At 49.1% G+C, this 23,699-nt stretch overlaps 2 protein-coding genes across 3 annotated transcripts; one reads left to right on the forward strand and one right to left on the reverse strand.

Moving 5' to 3' along the window:
- The first annotated feature begins 89 nt into the window (after positions 1–89).
- Positions 90–6,302, forward strand: LOC125949504 (hormone-sensitive lipase). Of its 2 annotated transcripts, none has more exons than XM_049676616.1 (6): positions 90–2,549; positions 3,424–3,695; positions 3,770–3,907; positions 3,979–4,216; positions 4,283–4,408; positions 4,480–6,302. In XM_049676616.1, the coding sequence occupies exons 1-6, from the start codon at positions 822–824 to the stop codon at positions 4,591–4,593; spliced, it is 2,616 nt and encodes an 871-aa protein (XP_049532573.1). In that variant the 5' UTR covers positions 90–821; the 3' UTR covers positions 4,594–6,302. The 2 variants fall into 2 exon arrangements, with proteins under 2 accessions (XP_049532573.1, XP_049532572.1); XM_049676615.1 differs by having other exon boundaries at positions 91–2,549; positions 3,418–3,695.
- A 110-nt stretch (positions 6,303–6,412) lies between these two features.
- Positions 6,413–8,082, reverse strand: LOC125949554 (probable N-acetyltransferase san). Its single transcript, XM_049676688.1, has 2 exons — positions 7,884–8,082; positions 6,413–7,789 (listed from the first exon to the last, which is right to left on the reverse strand). The coding sequence occupies exons 1-2, from the start codon at positions 7,889–7,891 to the stop codon at positions 7,057–7,059; spliced, it is 741 nt and encodes a 246-aa protein (XP_049532645.1). The 5' UTR covers positions 7,892–8,082; the 3' UTR covers positions 6,413–7,056.
- Between the last annotated feature and the right edge of the window lie 15,617 nt (positions 8,083–23,699).

Genomic DNA, 23,699 nt, shown 5'->3' on the forward strand with positions numbered 1-23,699 from the left:
GAGTCAGATGCTCAACGATCGAATCGGTGAATATTTTTTAAAAAATCATTCCAAAGCAAATCTTGACCGAGGCGCTGCTTGAGCTCATTATCAATTTCAGGCTTGCCGAGTTCGATAACACTTTGGCCGCACGCAGCCCTTGCATCACGATTACACAGCGCCAAGGCCGCCGCTTCGAGTTTTGTTCCTCAAGTACACCACCGTTGCACCAACCGCAGCCTTCGTCGTGTGCACCGTTTTTGGATTTTTGGTTTCCCTCCACCGCCGTCCGGCCAGCACGTGAGTTGGTTGGAGAAAACGGAAAGAGAAATCGAAAGGAAATGAGAAAGAGGCACGCTCGCCAGGTAAATAACAGGTGGCGCCCCGTGCGTTGCGTCTCGTGAATCATTCAGGTGGAAAACGTGATACCGTGTGTCTGTGTGTGAATGCGTGTTCGACATTCCAAGGGCCAGTCTATCGCGCCCAGCAACCCAGAATCATTACCATCCTCTAAGTGCTCAAGTCATCAGCCGTGGCGGCGGTGTTCGGTACCCGGAACACGGAAGTTCCCGCAGGAATCGCGCGTACAATAATCGCACGCAGTTTAAAGTTCACCAGCACTCGCAGACCCCTCCGTGTCCCGTGTTGGCGATAATGATAAGCGACCGAGGGCCGATTGTGAATTGGACGACGTAGCCAGCAGGGCAGGGATTGTTTGCCGTTTCTATTAATCGTACGCGGATCGTCGTCGAAGTCGTACTGTCCATTCGACGCCGGATCAGAAGAACACAAAACAACCGGGCATCGGGCATCAGGAATCACAGAAAGTAGCAACACTAGAGATGATGGACGAAAGTGCAGATACAACGGGCAGCATCGGCAGTGGCAGTGGCAACGATGAGCAGCAACAACGATTGATGCTGTTCGATTCGCTGATTGAACTATGCCGCAACAACATCACCTTCTTCGAGAAAGATGAATCGGAAACGGGGCTTCGATTGCACGGTGCGTTCGTTGGACTGATCGATCATATCGAGATGGCGAAACCGTTGGTGCGGCTGGTGCACGGGTTTATGCACGAGTACGACTTCGATCCGTCCGTCCCGGGCAACGGTTTCCGAAGCTTCCTGTACGTGGTCGAGTGCTGCGTGAAGACGGCCCTCAAGCTGGCCCGCTACGTGATGGAGAACCGGAGCACGATCCTGTTCCGGAAAGCGGTGTACGTGAAGGAAGTGGAAGCGTACAATCATCTGATGGCCAGTCTGTGCACCTGCCTACAGCACGCGCAAACACTCCGCGAGTGGACCAGCAGCACCGGTGATCTGTTTCCCGATGAGGCACACTCGGTCGAGGAACTGTTCGCAACCGGTGCCGTCATCAATCAGTACTGCTTCTATGGCCGGTGTCTTGGGTTTCAGTTCTGTGAGTCCATCAAACCGCTGCTCAAATTCATCTCCATCGGAATGGCAGGCTTCTCCGAGGGTTACTACTCCGAAGGTGGTCGCATATCGAAGGCCACCAGCTTGATGTACACCAGCACGAAGTACATGCTCGATCCGGAGCTGCGGGCCCGCCGGATTGTCAACATTTCACAAAACTCGAACGTGGACTTTTGCAAAGCGTTCTGGTTCCTGGCCGAGTCCGAGATGATGCACTCGTTGCCCTCGTTCGTGGGATTCAAGGTGAAGGTGAATCGCGTGATAACGATACCACCGGAACCGATACAGCTTCCACTGGCCACCGGCACCGGTACCGGCAAAGCCACCAACAATGGTAAACCCGTCTTCGTCGACATTCCCATACCGAAGAGCCACGGAGGAGCGGCACCGATCAAGGCACGGCTTATCTCGGCCGTCAAGCGTAAGGGTATGATCGGTGAGCGGAGTAACAGCCAACGTAGCACCATCCATCCGGCAAGCCGCGGAATGGTGTTTCACTGTCACGGTGGTGGTTTCGTGGCCCAGAGCTCCAAATCCCACGAATCGTACCTTCGCGAGTGGGCTGTTACGCTGAATGTACCGATACTTTCGATCGACTACAGCCTTGCACCGGAAGCACCCTTCCCGCGGGCTCTCGAAGAGGTATTTTACGCGTACTGCTGGGCACTGCGGAACTGTGAGCTGCTCGGGACGACGGGCGAACGTATCATTCTGGCCGGGGATTCGGCCGGTGCTAATCTGAATCTTGGTTGCGCCATGAAAGCGATCGAGCTCGGTGTTCGGCGACCGGATGGGATCTTTCTCGCTTACTGTCCCGTACTGATCAGCTTCGTGCCGAGTCCAGCGCGGATGCTGTGTCTCATGGATCCACTGTTACCGTTTGGGTTTATGATGCGCTGCCTGAAGGCGTACGCTTGCCCTAGCCGGGAAGTGCTGGAAGAGAACCGGAAACGACACGAACAGCGCCAGGCGATCGTTAATGCGGGGCTTCAGCTGCGGAACAATAACGTCACCGGAGGGCCATCGTCGGTTGGCCGGCAGGATGATAATGGGAATCAGACGCCGGATCGGTCGGATTCCGGTGATGACAATTCAATGTGGGAGCAGCTGAACAGCGTCAACACGGTGCAGGTGAGTGGTGGTGGTGGTGGTGGTGGTGGTGGTGGTGTGTAGCTTCCAATGTCCAATTGCGTTTGGCTTCAAGAAAGCGATAAGAATGGCAATTTGCAGTATCAGTTGACCCCCTCAACCGTACATTCCCCTCTTGGTGCTCTTCGGGATGATTCAAACGAAGAGAAGCGGAATCTCCAGAGTTGGTACTTTGACCTGGTTCATCCTTCGTTTCGAAAGCATGCTGATAACATCCTGGGCAGTATTGTGGCCGTCAGTGGCTGGTTGGTTAAAGGTTATTTTTATTTCTTTTTTTAAACCATAATGCCGTCTGCGTGGCGTTCACGGAGATAACAAGACGCCTTTGATAACTGACCATTCAAAGAGGCACACGTACGGGAATTGACTCATTTGGTATATGTCAATATCATACATTGACCTATTTGAAATTGATCCCCATTTGTCCGTAGGTCTTTCGAAGATACACCCCAAAAGCAAGCCCGGGTCTTGTTATCTTCGACTGAACTATAAATCAATGGAAAACACGTGTTCCACCGGTCGTACTTTCTCGGTAACATGCCGGAACCGGATGCCCGAAATGGGACGGTGTAATTTCGCGCTATTTTTGGACACGGGTGCTTGTAATACCAGGCTGGGTTCTAAGATTGTCGGCGTTTGATGGAATAATCAATAGCACCCACGTTTGGTACGCGATGGTTGGCTGTGATGTAACGTGTCTGTCTTCGTCGTAGCCTCTCCAGCACTGCAAACATCCTGTTTCTTATCGGTAGTCACATTCGCACAATCGACCTCTCTTACCTACTTTTAAACTGGACATTCGGATGTTTTTTTCGGCTTGTTCTTTTTTTGGCTACCCGGCACACGCTAGTTACAGAATCAGCATCTCAGCCCTGTCAGTGATACGGCTAGTGATACGCTGGCGCTGAAGAGTCAATCGCTCGGGAACACCATCGACATCATCAGTCCGGACGAGAGTAATACAATCACCTCGCTGGAGGAGGACTCGCAACCGATAACGTTACAGCAGGTCAACCTGAACACCGAGCGTAGTAATGTGACCGTCGTCGACGATCTCGATATGGACATGCCAAGTGATATTAGCTCGGAACCGAACACGAACCAGTACGTGTCTGACTTCATCGAACGGTAAGTATTCGACGCATCGCGCACAATGTGTCCTTCGAGAGAGCTAACCTTTATCCATTTACTTTACATTCCAGATATGTACTGGACACAACGACGAATGCTGCCGGTGAGATAGAACCGATCCTGCGGCCCGTTTCACGATCGCAATCGGAAGAAAACATTGTGCTCGATATTGGCCGCGAGGCGATTAGTGTCCAGAATCTGCAGGAACGGTAAGTTATCTAGCTAAGCATTGCTCGAAACGGACCTAAAGCATCTTCTATATCTCTCAACAACCACGTAGCGTAACGAGCGCTGCGAGTAATTTTGTTAGCAAAGTGTCCAGTACACTGAACAGCATCACGGCCTCGAAACCGATCGCAGTTGGTGGTGCGCAGGCGGAACTGCAGAGCAATCTGGATGCACTGATCGCGCGTAGCCCTTCCGATGAGTTTATCTTTCACGTACCGAAGGACTCGCACCTATCGCCGTACTGGGCCAGCGATGCGGTACTGAGTCAATTCCCCCCAACCAAAATTCTAGTAAGTATCTCTTCTGACTCCCCGAGTTTGTAGCATCACTCATGAGTTGTTCCACATTGCTTGCAGACCGTCGTGCTGGACCCCTGTCTGGACGATTGTGTGATGTTTGCCAAAAGACTGAAAAGCTTGAACCGACCCGTTTCCCTCGATATTCTGCCTGGATTACCGCATGGTTTTCTCAACTTTGCCACCGTAAGTAGCGAAAGCACCTCACTTTCTTTAGTCTTTTTCTCTAACTCTCTCTCCCTTTGGCTTCATTCTAGATATCCAAAGAAGCACACGAAGGTTCCAAGCTGTGTGTGCAGCGTATCGCCGAGTTGCTGGAGATACCAACTAACGACGGTGAGGAGCCAACGTCGAAAGAGGGCTGCTGTTAGCGGTTCTGTCGCTGATGTTGTCCCGCGAACCGTGGCTGGCGGCAGCAGCAATAACCATGATGGCAACTACATTATATATCTACCAACCAAACGACATAACACGACTCACGTGCATTATGATGAAGCTACGCAAAGCAGAACAGATACTAAAATTCATCGGCAAGAGTATGCAGTGAGGCAAAAACCATAAAGAACCGAGTATCATAATTACCATAGCATTCGTCCGTCGGCCGGTCAGCTGATGCAGATAAGAGACTAGAGACAGGGTAGATAGCGTAACTAAGAGAATCAAATAACGTCAAACGTCCTTTTTACAGCGCGCAACAGCAACCAATTGGCCTTTTTCGTCCCGCATCCTGCTTTTTATTGCGATGCGGCTTTATTATTCGCGCCACCCCCAGATCTATCGAGAGATCAGTGGGTGGGCTGGGGGTGGCCAGGCTTCCGGACCATATACATATACACCAAACATTCGCAAACCACACCAAACAAATTATTTCTAGCCCATAATTTGCTATATCTAAGTGTCTAAATGCGAAAGCAGCGCTTAGATCTGCTTTAAATCTCTACAATACGACCGGTGTAATTGCACGCTTCCAGCCAAACTTACTTCTCTGTCCACGCCGATAAAGCTCTAGAGGAAGAAAGGACGGCGAAAGACGCAGACGTGCGTGTTAAGCATAAGGGTTAAATGAGTGAATAATGGCTCACCCCCCCCAAGACTCGTTATCTTGTTACTCGTTACTCGTTAGTCGGTTAATCGCGCCGCAAGACATCTACCCGCGCTTGCCGGCCTGAAGGTGGATGATCTTGTTTTTTGTGTGGAACAATGGGACTGCAGTCTGCAGAGGCAACATTTTGTGATGGTAGTAATCTCACCGTAATCGGATCAGCAAAAGCAGCTTCTTGGTTGATTGATGTAACGTAACCCAAAACTGTAACGAGCAGACGTAACAAATTTATATTGCCATAAGTAAGTTCCTTTTGCGACAGGTAAATAATGGTATAACGGTGCTTTACGTTGAACCTAGCCAGGGACCGTCAAGTGTAGCAATCACATCACATGACTATCAAGAAGGAACTTTCAATTTGTCGATACAATCGTTGTCTATATTTTTTGTTATTTTTTTCGATTTATCCTTTTACATTAACATGGCATCGGACGAACAATTGTTGGGAATCTATTTACACCTATTCGTTTCTTTTTATATTACGCATCTGCACATTGCGATATTTAGTATTTAGTGTAAGTCGAAGCAGAACTGCAACGGCGGCAGTAACAACTGATCAAAAGTGAACCAAATTCAACATGTTAATGACAAGTACCTAAACTTTTGTGAGATGTTAAGATGTATATTTTCTCAATGGAACTGTAATGGAGCATTGCTGTGTATGGTCTAAAAAAATCGTGAAGCAAGAGACCTTAAGGATAAGCATGTACAGCAATGGTTTTGCGTTTAGCCGGTTCGTGCAAGTGTTGCTGCGGCAACAAACTGTGTTAAACGGAGGGGAGCCTACTACGTTATGCCATGGGCAGGGATTGGGATGATGATCCTGCTATATGATCGGGCAGGCAGGCAGGCAGGCAACAGGGTGTCAATTTTTCGGGAGTTGGCTGCGCAAGGAAGCGAATATCGGTGTGGCATATTGGGCGGATCTATTTGTAATCGATGAATTCTAAGAATAAATTCTTATTACATTGAACGGTACACAGGACTATTCCAGAGCGTGGCTCATGCGTCACAATAGTTCCCAATCGTCTTACAATCCCCCAAAGCATCCGAAACAGCGCAGCAGAGGCAGATATATAGACGGGATAGTCTGTTTTCGTCCTAAGATAAATGTATGTTTATTCGCTTTATGGTAGTTAGTATCCTAAACCCATCACATTTATGCACGTCCGGGGGTTTAAATTCGCGTATCGCATCGATGGCTGTCGCTGCAGTGTTAACGAAGTCGGTTGGCAAAATGGCGCAACCGCAAGGATCTCGGGGCAAAGAGCAGGATTTCGATCAGAAGAGCAGAACAGAGGGATAAGGAAGAGGAGTAGAAGGTAGAACACATGTTGGATATGCAACACACAAAGAGCGGGCGGGAGCTTATTTTTAAATCTGCTACTGTCCGTGTCACCTTATCTATCAACGAACTGGCAGCCTTACAGCAGTGAGTGGCAAAAATAATTTAACAAACATAATGAACTTTCCGCTTAACACAGTGCTGCGAACGGGTGCGGAAAGCAGGGCGACTCTTTTGTCCCGCTCCTGGTGGTGTGTCGCATTCGAGAGAAGAGGTGGCCGGCAGCGGCACAAACAGCATTAACGAGGTGCGCTCCCAGCGGGCCCAGGGCGCCGGTCGGTGAACCAGCCGACGGTAACGATAATGTCCGGTTTCTGGGCTTCACTGGTTTCCCTTCCTGTGGGTACGAGGACGTGCATCTTGGGGCGCGGTGTGCTGGTGGCCGACTTATCGGTTCTTCTCCGGAGCCGGTGGGGTTTGTTGCGAGGTCGAGTTCTGAATGCTCGAATGATTGTTGTGCACGTTTGCGTCTGCTGCAGCCTCGACCCGGCCCGTCCCTCGGCCAGCGTCTACCGGCGCTGGACCGTTGCCGGTTGGCGCCTCTTCCTGTTCGTCCACGTGCTGCTGGTTGGCGTCAGGCGACGACGCTGAGGGTTGGTTCGCGGCGGCTGCGGTCGCTGCGGCCGCCTTCTTCGTTAGCGTTTTCTGCAGAACGTGCGCATCGGCCGGTTCGATGCGTTTGTAGTAGTGCTGCTTGGTTTCCACAATCTCGAACCCGAAGCGCTTGTAGAACTCGATCGCACCCTTATTGTCGACCTTCACATGCAGGAAGATACTGTCGAAGTTCCCGTCACGCTCGACGCAGTTCAGGATGTGCTGCACCATGACGGTGCCGATGCCGAGCCGGCGGTACGGATAGAGACACCCGAGAGTCATAATGTACAGGCGGCGCATGTTTTCCGAGTTATCGATCCGAGAGCAGACCGCTCCGACGACCACATCGTTGTAGTAGGCCAGCTTAGCCAGCTCGCCCGATTCCAGGACGTCCAAGTAGAACTTGTCGTTGTAGGACACCGGCAGGACCACGGTGTTGATCTTCTTGAGCTGCTTCAGATTGTGGTGCGTCACGTCGCCCAGTTCGATGCTCGCCCGGGCCGGGGCCTTGGCTTCCGTAATTAATCTGCAATTCGTTTGAGGTTAGAATCTTCCACCGACTCAGCCGAACGAGACCGCGGCACGAAGACGCTCCCGTGAGATGGGATGAAGCAACTTACCGGGTCATCGTCGATTCCGCCCGCAGGAAACCACCTCCCCAACGATCCGAAAGTACTTTTAAGCGAACAAAACGGCCGCAAATTTCCGATCCAACTTTCCGATTTTCGGACAAATTTCTTCTTTTTATTTTTCTTTTCCTGTTTGACGTTTCGCTGACAGCTTGGCAGGGTTGCAGCGAAAGACTACGACCACGGTTTTTGTTGAACCCTGACCCCTTGTACAAATTTTGAAAATATAAGCCAATAAACGGAGATAATTTCTATTTTCTTTGAACTCGATGAACCATTTTGAAGAAACTACATTTTCTGTAACAAATTCTGATCAGCTCAGCTCAATTTCAGCGAATCGGTACTGCTGGAATTTTAGCAAAATCGAGCAGATTTGCCCGGGAAGAAAAACTGCGTCGAGTTCATTTGAATTATGAACGTTAGGATCACGAACTGGACTCCGGTTTTAAGAAACATTCTATCCTCTCTACAAAACCGGAATTCGTTCGTTACTTCGTTAAAATAAAAAAAATCACAAGAGGAAGTTCCTATCTTGTGATTGTATTAAAATAGCAACTGTTTTACGTGGCCCTTTGTGTTATGACCTCAATTGCCACACCCTGGAGCGAGTTGCTAATCAGACGAATCCTTTTTCTAACGATCTATAGCCTTAATCTACTAGAGCACCTTGAGACCGTACCACAGTGTCCTTAGAAAGACCCCAAAATAGAGCCATCCATAGAATAATTGTGCGGCAACACCAACAACAGTCAACATGTGACCGGCCGGCCGGCCCGGCCGGATTAACATCTAAATAGCCACGATATAGCTACCTTCCTGGTGCCGGTGCTGGCACATAAACATGTAAATCGTTGTATCGCGGCCACAATCGACCGACGATCGGCGTCAAGGAGAAAAGGCGAGCAAAGCTCGGAAAGACATTCCAAAGGATGCGGAATCCCTCAGCTTTAAGTGATTGGTTTATATCGTGATTTACGGTCATATTATTCCTTGGCCCTACTTTTTTGCTGTTCCTTTTCATTCTAGCGTTCTCCCATTTCCCTCGCCTCGCTACCGGCTTCGCTGGAAAATTGGAAAACACCGGCAAATCGCCGGAACAGCTGTGCGGCACTTTTGTGTCCCGAAAAATCCCTCTCTCTCTCTTGCTCTCATGCTCTCTCTCTCTCTCTCTCTTGCTCTCTCGTGGCCACTTTCTCTCTTTTGCAGCGTCGCGCGTCCAAGAGCCGTTTATTTTGTTGCGGAACCACTATCCGTCTCACGAGGTTACATCCTGTCCTACTCGGAGGCCGAACTAATATAGGCGCACAAGCCGGTTGTGGTGACCGAACTAGCCGCCGAAGGTTCTCCGTGTGGCCTCGAACAATGCCAACGGTGTCATCGATTTTCCTCGGTCCATTTCGCCGTGTCTGTCTCACACTCTGGGCGCACCCGTCAGGGGTATCTGTGAGTTTTAGGCGTACGTTCAGGAGAGCTTTTTTCATCCCAAAACGATTCATCTCCTCCCTGGACTATCTGTTACCAAATCTATCTTTTGGTTGGCATGCAAATGCGTATATCCTTGCCTCTTGCCTCCTTCTTTTCCGACCAACCCATTCTGCAAACATATTATCGCTACTATGACTTTGAATGCCGGTGGAAAGAGCAGGGCCAAAAATCAATCCCGATGCCGCATACCGCTACCGGCGCCAGACAGTCTTAGGTGAGCTTTATTGTCCGAAAATAAAATAAAAAAACGCCGGTACTGGCCACCCTCGAAACACCGGCGCGAAATTCATTATTTTTGGTTTCTGGCGCCACATCGTAACGGCGCGCGGGGCGAAGGGCAGACCCAGAGATTGTCGCTATTTTTGGGGACTATCGACCGACCGCAGAAACAACACGCTCCATAATTGAACCAAATTGTGCTTGCGGTTAATTATGGAAATGCTCGCAGTTCGGCTGCTGCTTCTCTCTTTCTGCTTTATCCAGCTGGAATCTGCGCTGGATTTGCCATTTTTTTCATCTACTGATACTTTAACTGGAAGAGTTTCGCACTGGCACCGGCTTTAAGTGGTTCGGGCAAATGCAAATGGTGAACTAATGACATGCGGTTCTTCCTTTTTCGGAATAACGTTTTCTCAGAAAAAAAAACCCATGATCACACTGAGCTGATAATAAAATCCCACAACTCGGATTTGATGGACGAAATGCACTAACGGGCAAAAGAGCAACCACACCCATTCCTTAGCCATCCATCCCGTCTGCCAGTCGAATGGCGTAGTTCCGGAGAGAAACGAGCTGGAATTTCATTTAGTGTCATTCCTCGGAAGGCACACAGGACACTTGTGATGTCACATAACGTTCGGCCCGAAGCGTTGAGCGGTTGCAACGGCGATCACTGCAACGATGCACATCGTTCGGGACAGTCAGGAAAGAGACAGATTTGCACTCGGACCATAATAGTGCTGGAATTTGCATTGGCCACCATTCTTCTGCCGTTTGGAGTTGGAGGCGTGTAAGTTGCTGCGTTGCTTCTCCTCTAGAAGCTGTGCAAATGTGAGAAGTGAGAAAACCATTTTCACCTTCCATGATGATGTTGCTTCTGCTGCACGTTCAACGGATGGACATCCCGTGGACCCGTGATGCTGCTTCTGCTGATGCATGACACCAGGCTTGATTTATGCTGCCCGAGAGATCCTGCGACTCCTGCTCACCGACCGTACGATGTAACGTGACCACAGATTGCAGCAAATCTTCGGAGGAAATATTATCTCCACTTGACCAACCCTCGGATCGGGGAACACCGGAAAAAAGGGGTTGAAACCGGTGGACCGGATGGCTCCGGTTCCACCCGGAAGGACGAATAATGAATGGTGAGCACACAAAAATGAAAATGAGCTTGATTAGCCTGACGACAAGGGTTTCTATTATTATTATATGCGCCCTAAGCTAACTCGGTGTACCCGTTGGCCGCTGTGAAAATGTGTTCCGCCACTTGGTGCTGATGGTTTAGGAAGCGGTTAAGGACTTCCCCGAAGACCTCGAGAAGGTCGATTAGCCTGGAGGTTTCGAGGCCAGTAACTAGGTGCTCATTGATTATAATTTAAATGTTTTCCATCCGGACGAATCCCGAGTTCGTCGGTGCGCACCTGGTGCCCTTGTTAGGATCGTGGCTCCCAGTAGCAGCAGCGGCTTTTGAAAAGGCTTTTCTAATGCCGCAACTTTTAATTAAAAGCCTCTAGTTTCGAAGGATAATGCCAGGTCGACTGGGAGGGCTGGGGCTGTTTTGATGAAGCAAGAGGGAGGGGATTTAGGAATAACATATGTCCGGTATAATATAATTACCCGCCGGGAAAGACAAGGCCCGACAAAACCACCAAAGAAGAGCCAGCCTCGTACTTCGAGCAGTGAAGAGGCAAAGCGACCATTTTGCTTTCATTTGGCGGGGTCTCTGTTTATTTGAATTACTCGGAAACACGAAGTTTCGTTTAACGCTAAGGATGGATGGATGATTCTGCGGAGGAGCAATAGCAAGGCTTTTGTTTTGGTAACAAAAGGCAAGAGTGTTAAGGAGTGTCCTTCACCAATTAGACCATTTCGTGGTTCCATTTTACCAGTGGGTGGATTCAATCCAAGTGGTTTTGTCCGATCCTAGTCCTGGGATCCTGTTCCGGTGATCCTCCTCTGGTCTCGACGAACAGACTAAACGAAATTTCCGTGCTCATTGGCCGTATCCACACGATAAGCTACCCCGAAACCAGTGCAACCTCCAATCCAATTCCAGCGCACGATGGCTCATGCTGTGCCAGCAGCCACAGCACACGGCACAGGGCGAAGCTTTCGCTCAAGTTTCGGGCGCCGATAACATTGTTAACTTTGCTGATAAAACATCAAACCCTATTATTACAGAACCGTCACCACGAGACACGAGCATCAAGAAGCTGCCGCACACAGTACAGCACCAACCATTCGCACATTCACGAGAGATGACGCCGGATGTCTCGGGCACCGGGAACTGGCGAAGAATACGGCTTTGATGGTAACGCAGTCGGGCAGCCGGGGCAGCCCGGGCAGCCGATTCCACATGCTGGCATGCCGGGCGACTGGCTCCAATGTTTACCGGCCCGTTCTGAGACGATAACTCTTCGGGAAGAAAGTTAGCTGCTGGCTACCGGTCGGTTTGGTGCCGGTTTGAGCTACTCATCACGATCTCAGCGTGTACCAGACAGCGTCTCCCCGCTTTGGAACTTGGAACAAATCTGGTCTGTGTGTGTGTGTGTGAGTGTGTGTGTGTGAGCGAGGAGAGAACTTGTTATAGAAGCGACAGCTTGGCCAAACCACACAAAGACACTGTACGGTTCGGAACCGGGTGCCGGTGCACATGAAAACGCACTGCAATCTTCTCTTCGGTGCATCACTTTTTGGATGTGATCTTCACTGGCTACTGGTTGCAGCAGTTGGCCATACAAACACACACATACACAGTTGACACAGAGGCTGCACAACGCGCCAGGCGTCAGAGATACTGAAAAGTTGATCAGAAGTTGCAGCACGTCATCCACCACGGTTCTAGGCCCCGTCAATTGCTTCTTGTCTATGGCTTTGGTCTATAACTTTGATAAATGCCCTCAAATGCCATCCGTGCAACGCCATTCCGTTCCGGATGGTCCGGATTTCGTCGACGACTTCCTCCCCCTGAAGAAGAAGAACGACCTCCCCGAGGAGAGCTCATAACGTCCGACACCAGGACAATACAATACTTTGGTTGAATAATTAATACGAGACATGAGATGGATCGTAGTGGCACGCGCGCCCGCTCGCGCTCGTCTGTGTGTGTGTGTGTGTGTGTGTGTGTGTGAGCGACGGCGGGAACGGTCTGAGAAATTCATGAAGCATCGGAACTTCGGAACTTCACACTTCATGATTCCATTCCTGTTGGTGCCAGCAAAGGGGCGCCAGGACGCAATCACATACGGCGCGGTGAAGGTGAAGAAAACGGTTTGGTTGCTACGAGACGCCGTGCTCGAAGACACAAGGGGGCCAACTGGGATTGCTGTGCCGGGCGAGACTCAATTGAATTTAAGATTAGCTTGAGCACAGTACAGGGTCGCTCACGCCATGACCGGGTTGCGCCGTAACCGGCGTAGTGGCTCATGCATGATTTACTGCAAGACAATCCTCGTGGATCCTTTTCAATTTCACTTCTTCAGAACACACAGCGAACGAAATGTTGTGTCCTTGAACGCCGCGAAAGACGCAATGGCCGTCGAAGGCATAACTATACAATGTTCAATAAACAGATTAAATGGGAAGTTGCGCGAACGAAACGAAAGCCAGAGCAGAGCGGCAGACAATGCATATAATCGTATTGATTAAAATCCTTTTTAAGTGTCTTCGTGGAGTGGCGGGCGCGGTGCTGTGTGGGCAGAGCGTGTCGTGCGGCGAGACGCGACGCGGGAATCTGATGAAAAGTGCATCCCCGGAGCCCCGGGAGCGGCAGATTGAAGGCGGCACGTTATGGCCGCCGCTTGTCCGCCCTGATGTTTATGACCTCGGCCAGGGGCGAGTCATGGCCAGTGTCACCAACGCAACGGCATACTAAAGGTAATGTATCTCCTTCGCCTTCTCTTTGTCCTGTAGCGCTGTCTTTAAGGCGCTGGTGATGGCGCAGGCCACGATACACAATATCCTTTTAACGATCCTTGCCTGCGTAAAATTACATTTTCCATAAACACGGACCGGACCGGACCGACCGGGTGTTAACGGGGTGGCGGGGTGTGGCGGGGTGGTTCGCTGCCCTTCTAAAGGAGGACCTTCCATTTGCTGCCACGTTTACGCCACGTACCACGGTCGCTGTGTGCTGTAAGGCGAGGCGACGGCTTCTTTAACGATTTACAAGCTATCAAGTGCCGGTGGAAACTCGGTTGCCCGGTTGCTATCGGAGTGGGTATCAATTGTAAACTTGAATTGCTGCTTCACAACCCTGGTCCACAACCCTCTGCACAGTCACCATCAGGCCACCATCTTCCGATGGCTTTTGGTATGCAGCCAAGCGGGTTCACGAGCTTGCCGCTCGCTTGCACCACCACCACCGATCGTGCAATAGTTGCTTAAAGTGAACCTCAGAGCCAACCTGCAAATGATAAATGGAGGTTCTATTGTGATGCAATTTAGTGATAAGCACCCGTACAACGGAACTCCAACGGGTGGTGGTGGTGGTGCCGTTCTCGGAAATGGAGGCGCCGGGTAACTGGTAAAATCGAATCGATTTCTGCTGCTACTGCTACTGCTACTGCTGCTGCTGCAGTGAGTGCTATTTCCATCCGAATGCGGATGAATAATACATTGTGAGGGAAATGAAGCCTTCCCCAAAAACTCAAGACGAAGACAACCCTTACTAGCAATTCGTTACTCTGGGTATGGGTGCGTGTGTGTGTGTTCGGAGGCTCGGACTTCATCGAGCCGAAATAAGTAGTTGGGGGAGGTGAAAAATTGAAAAGAAACCAAATACCGTTGGGGATCCCCTCGATTGACTCGGCTGAAAAACTTGCCTGTTTGGCCGGTACCATTGATTGATTTCATCGGAGTCACTCCTTTAGAAAGAAATTGAAGCCTCCCCGAAGACCACAATCTAGAAAAGGGGGAGGTGGGCGACCATGAGGGGTATGATTAAAACCAATGATGTTGACTGTAGATCAGCGGCAAACAAGTGTGCCCGGCAACCGCTCGGACGCCCTTGGTGGTGTGTCAAGTGCACGAGCCGGCATGCCCGCTGGACTGGACTGACCAGTCATCGTCAGTCGTCTGCCGGGGACTTCAAGGAGTAAATCCATCTGCACACAGATCGCTTGACCGTTCGCCGTCGATTGATAGCGTTCAACAGCGCTCGATAGCGTTTCGCCTGCACTTATTATGTGTCCTCTTTCTCTTCGAGCTGACAAGGCCGAGGTCGAGGCACTGACTGCCTGCCAACTAGAAAGAGCAGAAGAGAAAGAGAAAAGGAGCGAGGAGAAGGGATGATTGCAGCTCAGTATGGGAATAGGAACAGTTGCAGTTGCGATATGGACCATGGACCAGCGAGCGATTGAAGGAAAATGAAAGGAAACGAACGATAGGTAATTGAATTCCTTTACAAAACGGAACGCAAGGTGGAACAGGAATCTCGCTAGCTCGATAGAACGGGGTTTCTCCTGGTTTCTGGTAACGGGGTGTTGGGTATGATTGATTGATTGCCGCACCACGGCTGTGCGCCATTTGCTGCATTTAATACTACCGAGCGGTTCATTATTGGGCTTCAAAGGCTACAAGAGCTTTAAAATGGTTCAAACCGGAAGTAACAGTCTGTGGAAGCTAACAACACTCTCACAGCGCACCATTTCCGGCAACCAGTAACACCACTCTTGGTTGGGAGAGGAAAGAAGGGAGAAAATGGTGAAATTTTAAATGGAAAACATAATTTTTGATCAGCAGCAGCAGCAGCAGCAGCAGCAGCAGCAGCAGCAGCAGCAGCGGCAGCAGCAGCAGCAGCAGCAGCAGCAGCAGCAGCAGTAGCAGCAGCAGCAGCAGCAGCAGCAACGAACGAACCGAAATTCACTCGCGCATCATCATCTTCATCATCAACAGCCACGATGCTGACGATGGCCACATGTGAGCAGCGGATAGACGTGCGAACGAGAAGCCCATTTTCGTAGCGGCAGAAAATTCCATCAACGAAGATCCATGCTTAGCGTCTCGTCTCGTCTCGTGAAACTCGTGTTCCGTTTCGCACAGCACCGGCGTTCTGCCAGCGGGAGGAAATTAAAGAGAAATCTATTTGCATTGCGCCTTGCGCACCCCGGACCCTTTTTCTGACGGAAGTCCCATCAAACCGTTCCGGCAGCTTGTCGTGTGTGTGTGTATGTGTGTTTGTGTTGAGTGTAAACCATTTTTGTGCGCCTCATACTGACCTTGCTTCTTAAGGATGGCCCTCAGTAGGCTGGCGACCAACATTGACTGGATGCGGGAGCTTTAGATTTCAATTTTCGCTTCAACACATGGCAGCATGCCATGCCGAGGTTATAGCGAGAAAAGATAAGATATGATTCGCATTTTGCAACATTAACTCGGAATTTTCTCCCTTTTTTCTACTGTGGGAAATCCTCGGACCAGGCGTCTATGTTTAATACAAATAAAGCAAACCCAAACACGTAGTGTGTCTATTCTCTGACGTGCCTCGGTCGGTATGTCCGTTACTATGATCCATCCAGCAATAATGACTGCACCAGGGCACCATACATCTCAGCGCCATCCCTTTTTCAACCTTCAACCACTGACCGCAAGGTCATCAGCCGGTCGCCAGTCGACTCCCCGCACAGTTTGCGGTCCAGTGCACTTCAAACACCAAACACATCCGGCCGTACCGGCTTGCCGGTGGTGTGCAGGCGTGTGGCCAGGATGCAAATTACCGATGACACGCGCCTGGAGGAAAAAGGGAAAAGCAGGAGTGCCAGATAGGCAGGCAGACGGGCATCAAAGTCTAAAAGTGTATCGTACGGCCTCAATCATAAACAACGCGAACGGTGGTAATGATTGTGTGATGGACGACGGATGCAACATGATTGACTTCACCACACTGGCCGCCGCCGGGGCCTGCAGCATATGCTTCCATGGACGCATCGACGCAAGAGGTGGACCGGATAGGACGAGGCAGAAACAGAAAGAAAGGGTGAGAGAGAGAGAGCGAAAGAGAGCGAAAAGTGGGTGCAAAAGAGTTCAAGGTTAGCAAAATGGAATGCAAATGGTCTTTTCTGTCGTCCTTTCTTTTGATCGCTCGGTTAGCTGCAGTGCCGAAGAGGTTAACAGCTACTGTTGCTGGCGTCAGATGGTACTTGATTGTGGTTGAACAGAGAGATGGGGTGAGAGGGAAAAATGCGGGAAAATGTGTAAGTGCTGGCAGGTGTAAGAAATGCCTTGATGGGTCCCGGTTGGCTTGTTTGCCGTAGGGCTTGAGCAATAGGCCAGCTGCTTCGTAGCCGGGAGTTGTATGAGCAAGTTCTTTTTTTAAAGTATTCAATTCCTTTCGAAAGTATTACTCTTTGGGTGAATGTTGAGAACAATTTCTTGTAATTTACTTGTCCAGGCTATATTATATTTTCCGGAAAATGTACCGTGGCCCTAGAAACATTTCTAGAGATAGAGCTGTCACTATTTCTTGCGGTTCTGCAGTCGGTTTTGAATCTTATCGTGTTTTCTTAGTTAAAATGAAAATAAAACCGATGAAAATGAAAAAAAATCATCAAATATTTGCTATGTCCTTTAACACTTTACAAGATAAAATCGACAGAGCAGCTGCTTTAATTCAACACTATCTCCATTAATTGCTCCCTTTTAGGAGATTTTTACAAATTTCGTCTCAGAACAGACCAGTTATCTAGTAATCTATGGTTTCGTATAAAATCTTCTAGTATGGACGTTGGAAAATTTAAATTACCACCGTATATTGGGCTTCTAGGTTCTTATAATCTGTGCAAGGGGTTTAAAAGGAAACTTGAATAGGAAGGACCACATCAATTCCGGGCTGTCTTATCGGTTCCGATGCCTGCATTGCCTGCAAGCAAATCGGACGATACAGTCTGTCCCACCGGGAATGTCCTGCAGTGTGACTGCGACGGCGGTCGCCACTGTCACTGCTGCTACTGTTCGATATCGGCTTGTTGCATTTGTGCCGGGTCAAGCACAGCTCGAACCAAGGAACCGCTTGGCAGGAGTTCCCTCGAGACGTTTCGACGCTTGGGACGTTTGTCTCTCTCTCTCTCTCTGTTTGGCACGGAGCCGATCAATAAACTCAACCTTGCGCAAGGACATTCCACCGTACGCCCGGGGCGTCAGGCCAACAGGACAGGCCAAGCTAGCAAAAGGACTCCCCGTCGGGTGTCGCTGCACTTTTCCTTCCACGAGACATAATCCAATCATGCTTCTGGGGTAGTGGCCGATTGCCTAGCAACTCTAGCAACCCGCTTCCTGATTAATCGTACCAACCGTCCGGCCGACCGTCCAACCTTATCGGTGCTACTGACCTCACCAGGTGGCCCGTGTCCTGTGTAAGGGTGAGGGTTTGGTCCGCCCTTTCACGAAAGCAACTCCCGGCGGGAAAAAATCGTACGGAAAATGTTATCGACACTGGCGTTGATTGATTTCGACGCATCGCACCCTGCGTGTTACTAATGCGTACGTGCGCATGTGTGTGTGTGTTTTGATGGTAGCATAGATCGATCGTTCTCTGCCGGATGATGTTGATCGGGTTTTGATGACGACATCATTGGCATTCGTGGGCGTCACGTGAAATTCTATCAAAACGCACAATGCCTGCCCTTCGCGCCTTGCCGGAAAATCGGAATTATGACACACTCTCCGTTGCTTCTCCCTTCTCCAGTTCCCCGGGTAACATTTCGTTAAGATCGATAGGAAACATCTTCGTGACGTGACATTCGCGTGGTGTCTGTCTGGTGGTCGCTGGAATGTGTAAACAGAACAGAGGCCTTCGTTCTGTTCGCTTTGAAGTTACACCGTTGAGACCTTCGAGAACGTAAGCCGCTTTTCCCAGGACGAACATAGCGACAGACGGCGGTCTATGCGGCCATGGGCATTGACATTTTCCGTGGAATTGCGTTACCATTGTTCCGATCTGAGCAGCTGATCGGTGCTTCTTCGGTGTGAGTGTGTGTGGTCTCGGCATGGCACAGAGAGAGAGGTAGAGAGAGAGAGAGAGAGAGAGAGAGAGAGAGAGAGAGAGAGAGGAAGGAAGGAAGAGAGTAAACGCCCCGAGGCAGCATCAAACATGGTAGCGGCAGTGGAATGAATTTCCTTGAAGCTTCAACTTGCTGATGACTGTTGGATGTCCTCAAGCGAGACAACGAAAGAAGAGATTCCCTTCCGAGGAAGCGAAGGGAGGACCAAGTGCTACGGCGAGAATGTCACTTCCAAACCGCCATCGACCACGTAATGTTGAGGAGTTGTATGAGGGACGTAAAAGGCAAAAGGGAATAATAAAACAAATACCCCGCAGTATCGTGGTGGTGAGTGGTGGTGACGGTGTGCGAGGGCGCAAGGGAGCGCGTTAGCATAACTTAAGGCCCACGTCCCCCAACCATCTACCGGCACCCATTAGCCTAATGCCCAAGGCCGAGACAGAGACAGAAATGATCAACCGGGGGGACATCCTTCGGTTTCGGGTTTTGTTTTCGGAGGTGATTTGTTTTTGATAAGCTTATCGTGCGTTCGTTCCTGGCCACATTCCGATGCGTTCCGTGCCATTTTGTTTGCCTGTTTTTTTTTTTGCACTGTTGTGGTGCCGGGCATTCATTTTCACATTAGTCGTCCCAGTCTCGCTTTACTGTCAGTTTTGTGAACGGTGATGATGGTTTTTAGGTGGAATTTTTTTCCATTTTTCAACCATTTTCCGGCCAACGGGCCGAAAATGGTTGGCGGTCGTCGTAATAATTGATTCACGGTTCGTGCCGCCAGCGTACACCCGGAAATACAAAGCACACCACCAGGAGCACCGGTGGCACGGTTTTTAATGGCTTTCCCTTGTCTTCTACATTGTGGTTGAGCTTTTTTTTTCTCGGTTACGTTGAAGACAGGATGGAAATGGTCGGTAATGGCGGCGGGGAATCCGCGATGTTTTCTTCTGCCAGGCCGAGGAGTGCCGCTGGGCATTTCCATGTTTCAGCCACAGAGCATTCCGAACGGACCTGAACCGGTTTGCATCCCAAGCATAGAGAAACGAGAAACGGAAGTGGCCGAAATAAAGCGTGAAAAGCGGGGGGAAAGCCGGTGGAAAAGCAAACCAAAAATGAAAAAGAAAAATCCCGAGATAAAACGGTGTAAGGACCATGTACAATGGTCATGAAGGCTGACAACTGCAACCAACCAAATGGTTCTGACCAATGCGCGCCTTCAACCGACGGGGCATTTTGCATCGCTGTTGTATTGCGCGATAAGAGCTTCGTAGCTCCGAGTTAACAGAAAACCAGGAACGGCCTTAAGGGACGGGAAAAGGCGAAAGGGGTTGAGGCTGGAGACCACCACCAACAATCACAAAGAGTTGCGCACAATTCGTTGGGTTTTGCATCCCGACATGTTCGTTCGTTCAAGAAGTGAAGCAGCTTAGCCGCTTGGTTTATGCTCATTTGCATTGGAGCGTTTTCATTTTAGAATCGTGGCGCTAGGCATCGTGTGGTTCCACTAACAGTGCCACTAATGCTGGCCGTGGCACAGGATTCAACAATCCGCACAGCTCCAGTGACAAATTCGAATTTAATGCAGATGCTACTTGCTGTTGTCGGAAGTAAACTAGGTCTTGTTGGAAACTTTTGCGTGGGAAAAAATGGTTATAGTTGCTGCACCAGCAGCATGAACCAGCATGAAGCTTGCATTCATCGCGAGATAACGTTTGCCAATCGGTTATGTGAAGTACCTTTTAACAAGTAGCTACGTGGGATTGTTGTAGCCACGGAAATAGAACACAAATTATATAAATTAGCGGTAAGAGATCTAGAGACAGCAACAGAAATGGAAATGGTTGTTGGTTGAAACCGATAACTGAAGGAAATTGCATTCACTAAGTGGTACTAAAAATTGTAACCCATTCCACAAGATTATTCAACAATCAATCCTCAGTTCTACGCGGAAATATCTTATCCTCAGGTGTATTTTCGAATATATTAGTGCAATTTGACAATATCCGAAGGGGACGCGCTTTACATGCCAAACGAAGGAGAGCATGCAATATATCTGCTCTTAACAGGAGAATTAGGATAATTCGTGTAAAAAAGTATTTTTTCTGTAAATCTGGCGATTATCATACTGCAGTACAGCTTGTCCAGAATTTTCCTTGGTTATTTGAATAAAATAAAACGAAATAAAAGGAGCATCAGTTCCCTGGAGGTAGGTCTGCAAAAATGTTCTTTATACGGTATTCATCGTAGCTTTGTCATCGATGATCTGAAAAAAAAACATTCTTTCTTAGACGATTAGTTTTTGGAGATGTTCTCCTGAGGTAGCGGTTTCCTTTATTTAATAGCTATACTTTTGACAATTTTACTATTATTGATCGCCTGACGGTCTCAAAAGAACTCTCCCTAAGCAGACAAATAAAAAAATTGGCTAAAACCAAAAAATAAATAAATTGAATTCCTAAAACGAATCATTGCACAACCACATCGTTATCACACAGCTGATTGTCACGTGCACCAAGCACATGAACCCGGTATCGGCCGATTTAAAGATGAGGGGTAACTAATTCCCTTTCGTTTTTCATTATTAGCGTTCTGCGATTGATCCATCATTTAAATCATAATGCCACCCGCCTGTCAACGTGATAAAGCTAATCTCTACAACCATATTCTCAACCCTTGCTGTCGGTGATGCCGATGAGGCTTGTGGCAACAGAGAAGCGATTAGTTCGTCCCTCATCACCACCACCTCATCACCGACCACCGACCGATAAATGTCATCAAAAGGGGATTAGCGTTTGGAACCGATTAGTGCGGTCAGTTCGTGGCGGGCGGGTCGTCGAAAACGTCGAAAAAGAAAACAATAAAATCTCATTCCCAGCATGTCCGCCGGATTGCATCGGCGCAGTTGCAGCACATGCAGATACCGTATGGGGTCGGGTCAACCGAACGGGGGTTGATGGTTAAATGATTATTAACCACATTGCACGTGCGTGACAGCTTCCCATTCCATTCCACCCCCGCCCAAACCTACCTCCATCAGAGTGGAATGAACTGATAATTGGCTGGAAAAGATAGGCAACCCCCTTGCACCTTCTCTCGCGTGGTTGGTCGGAATTTAACCTCGATCCATTCGATACGCGAGTGGCACAATTAGCAACCGATAAACACCGTTTTTGTATCCAGACCCCCCTCTGTATGCGTGCATCGGAATTGTTTTGTTTTTGCTTCACTTCTACGCCCACCGGCACCGGTTGGTGCTTTCTAGAAGCCCGGAAGTCACTCCGAAAGCGCCGGTTAGCGACGTGTTGATTATCGTTTCATCGATTCTTGGCTCTTAAAATAGCTCCCCATTAGGTTGGACAATCTGTCTGACTTCTGGGCGACTCACTTGACGACGACGACGGCGCCTGCTGAGGGGTTCGTTCATTGCATCACCACCGATTTACATACTCATACTTGCCGGTTGAACTTTGAACTAACGCCGGTGCCTCAGTCGAGTGAGGTCGATTAAGCGCCCGAAGCGCTGATAATGGCGCTGGATTTCGGACCGAAAGCCGATCATAAATCGTGGAATGTGCTTCCATTTTACTTGACCCCGGACATTCGGAGTCCTATGCGCTGGTGGTGGTGGTAGTGGTTACTGCTACTATGGCAGTCCAAAAGTGCATTGCCTGGCCCGGTTTTTTTTTACTTTTACTGAGATTTTAATTAAAGAACTCAATGCTCAATGGACTTAACTTCCTTTACGCGTCGACCTTCCCGGGGCGACATCTCGTGCCACCTCGACGCTCGTGAGTCAGCTAAACGCCTTGGCGATTCTTATCAACCACCGATGGCGGTCAAATGTCTTTGGGGTGTGGCGGGTCGGCCGATGCTGCTGTCGCCAGCTGAATGTAGGTTGCCAGCCATAACCTCGCGCACAGTAACCCCCGTGTGTGTGGGGTTGCGGTGGCTCCGAACGGTCAATAAAAAGTGATTGCGGATGACGAATTGCTGTGTGCAGTGATTGTAAGACAGGCCGCTATCCTAATCATATCAATCGCGGATCGTCAGCCGTGATGATTTCATCGCCGGGGCAGTTTTTTGGACGCCATAAAGTTTGATGGTTCATCTCTCCAGTGTTGTCACAACTCGAAAATTTGACTCATTCGTAACACGCGTTCAGGTATGTGTGATAGTGGGAACTCATAGGCAAAGCACACCTGCGAAGTGACTAAACTGGGCGGATACTGTTTACATAAACAACTTTCATTACTTTGAGTCACTGAGGCAACTGGCACACCTTGGGCTGGTTTTGCAGAGGAATAGTAATGCTCTATATCGTAGGAGCGACGGACATCTTATCGGCTTCATCAATTCAAAAATTAATCACATTACCTTCGAAACTTACCCTTGATCGTCGTTTCTTAACCCATTTCTTTTTCTTTCAGAATTATGCTTACTTTACTAGCTTGCTAAAATACGAAAAACATTTTCTATTAATCCTTTTCATTTGATTTGATGGTTTGTTTTATTACTTCAATTAGTTTTGTGTGTTTTTTATGTGTTTTTCTTTTCTTTTAAATTCTTCATTTCACCTCCCATAACATTCGAGCATAAAACTACTCAACAGTTGCATTCTTTGATTTCGCTGTGCTTCACCGACCGCTGCTAGCTTCCTCTTTGTCTTACGAACCGTGCGCTTACCATTACTCGGCTTATCGTATTCGCTTATCGAATTCGCTATACATTTATCATTCCATAGAAACATGCCCTTAAAGATATGCCCTACTCCACCTTCTCCGTCGTCTATCCAACGTGGTATGCGATGCTGGTGGCTGGGGAGGGGGGCATCTGGCGCGTTGTGCGTCTATAAATAAATAAAACCCTGCACATATAGAGTCTAGTGAGTGATGTCGGCAATATCGGCTTTGTAGGGATTTTACAAAAAAATCCTCCCGAAGCCTCTTAATGGTGTCTAGTGGTAGTAGTAGTGGTAGTAGTAGTAGTAGTAGTAGTAGCAGTAGTAGTAGTAGTAGTGGTAGTAGTAGCGATGTTATAGGAACGAAGCACGACAAAGTGCAGCGGTAAGCGATGCACAATCCGCGACACCGGTGCTTTGTTGTAATCG

Source organism: Anopheles darlingi, chromosome 2 (genome assembly GCF_943734745.1).
Source record: "Anopheles darlingi chromosome 2, idAnoDarlMG_H_01, whole genome shotgun sequence".
Lineage (NCBI taxonomy): Eukaryota > Metazoa > Arthropoda > Insecta > Diptera > Culicidae > Anopheles > Anopheles darlingi.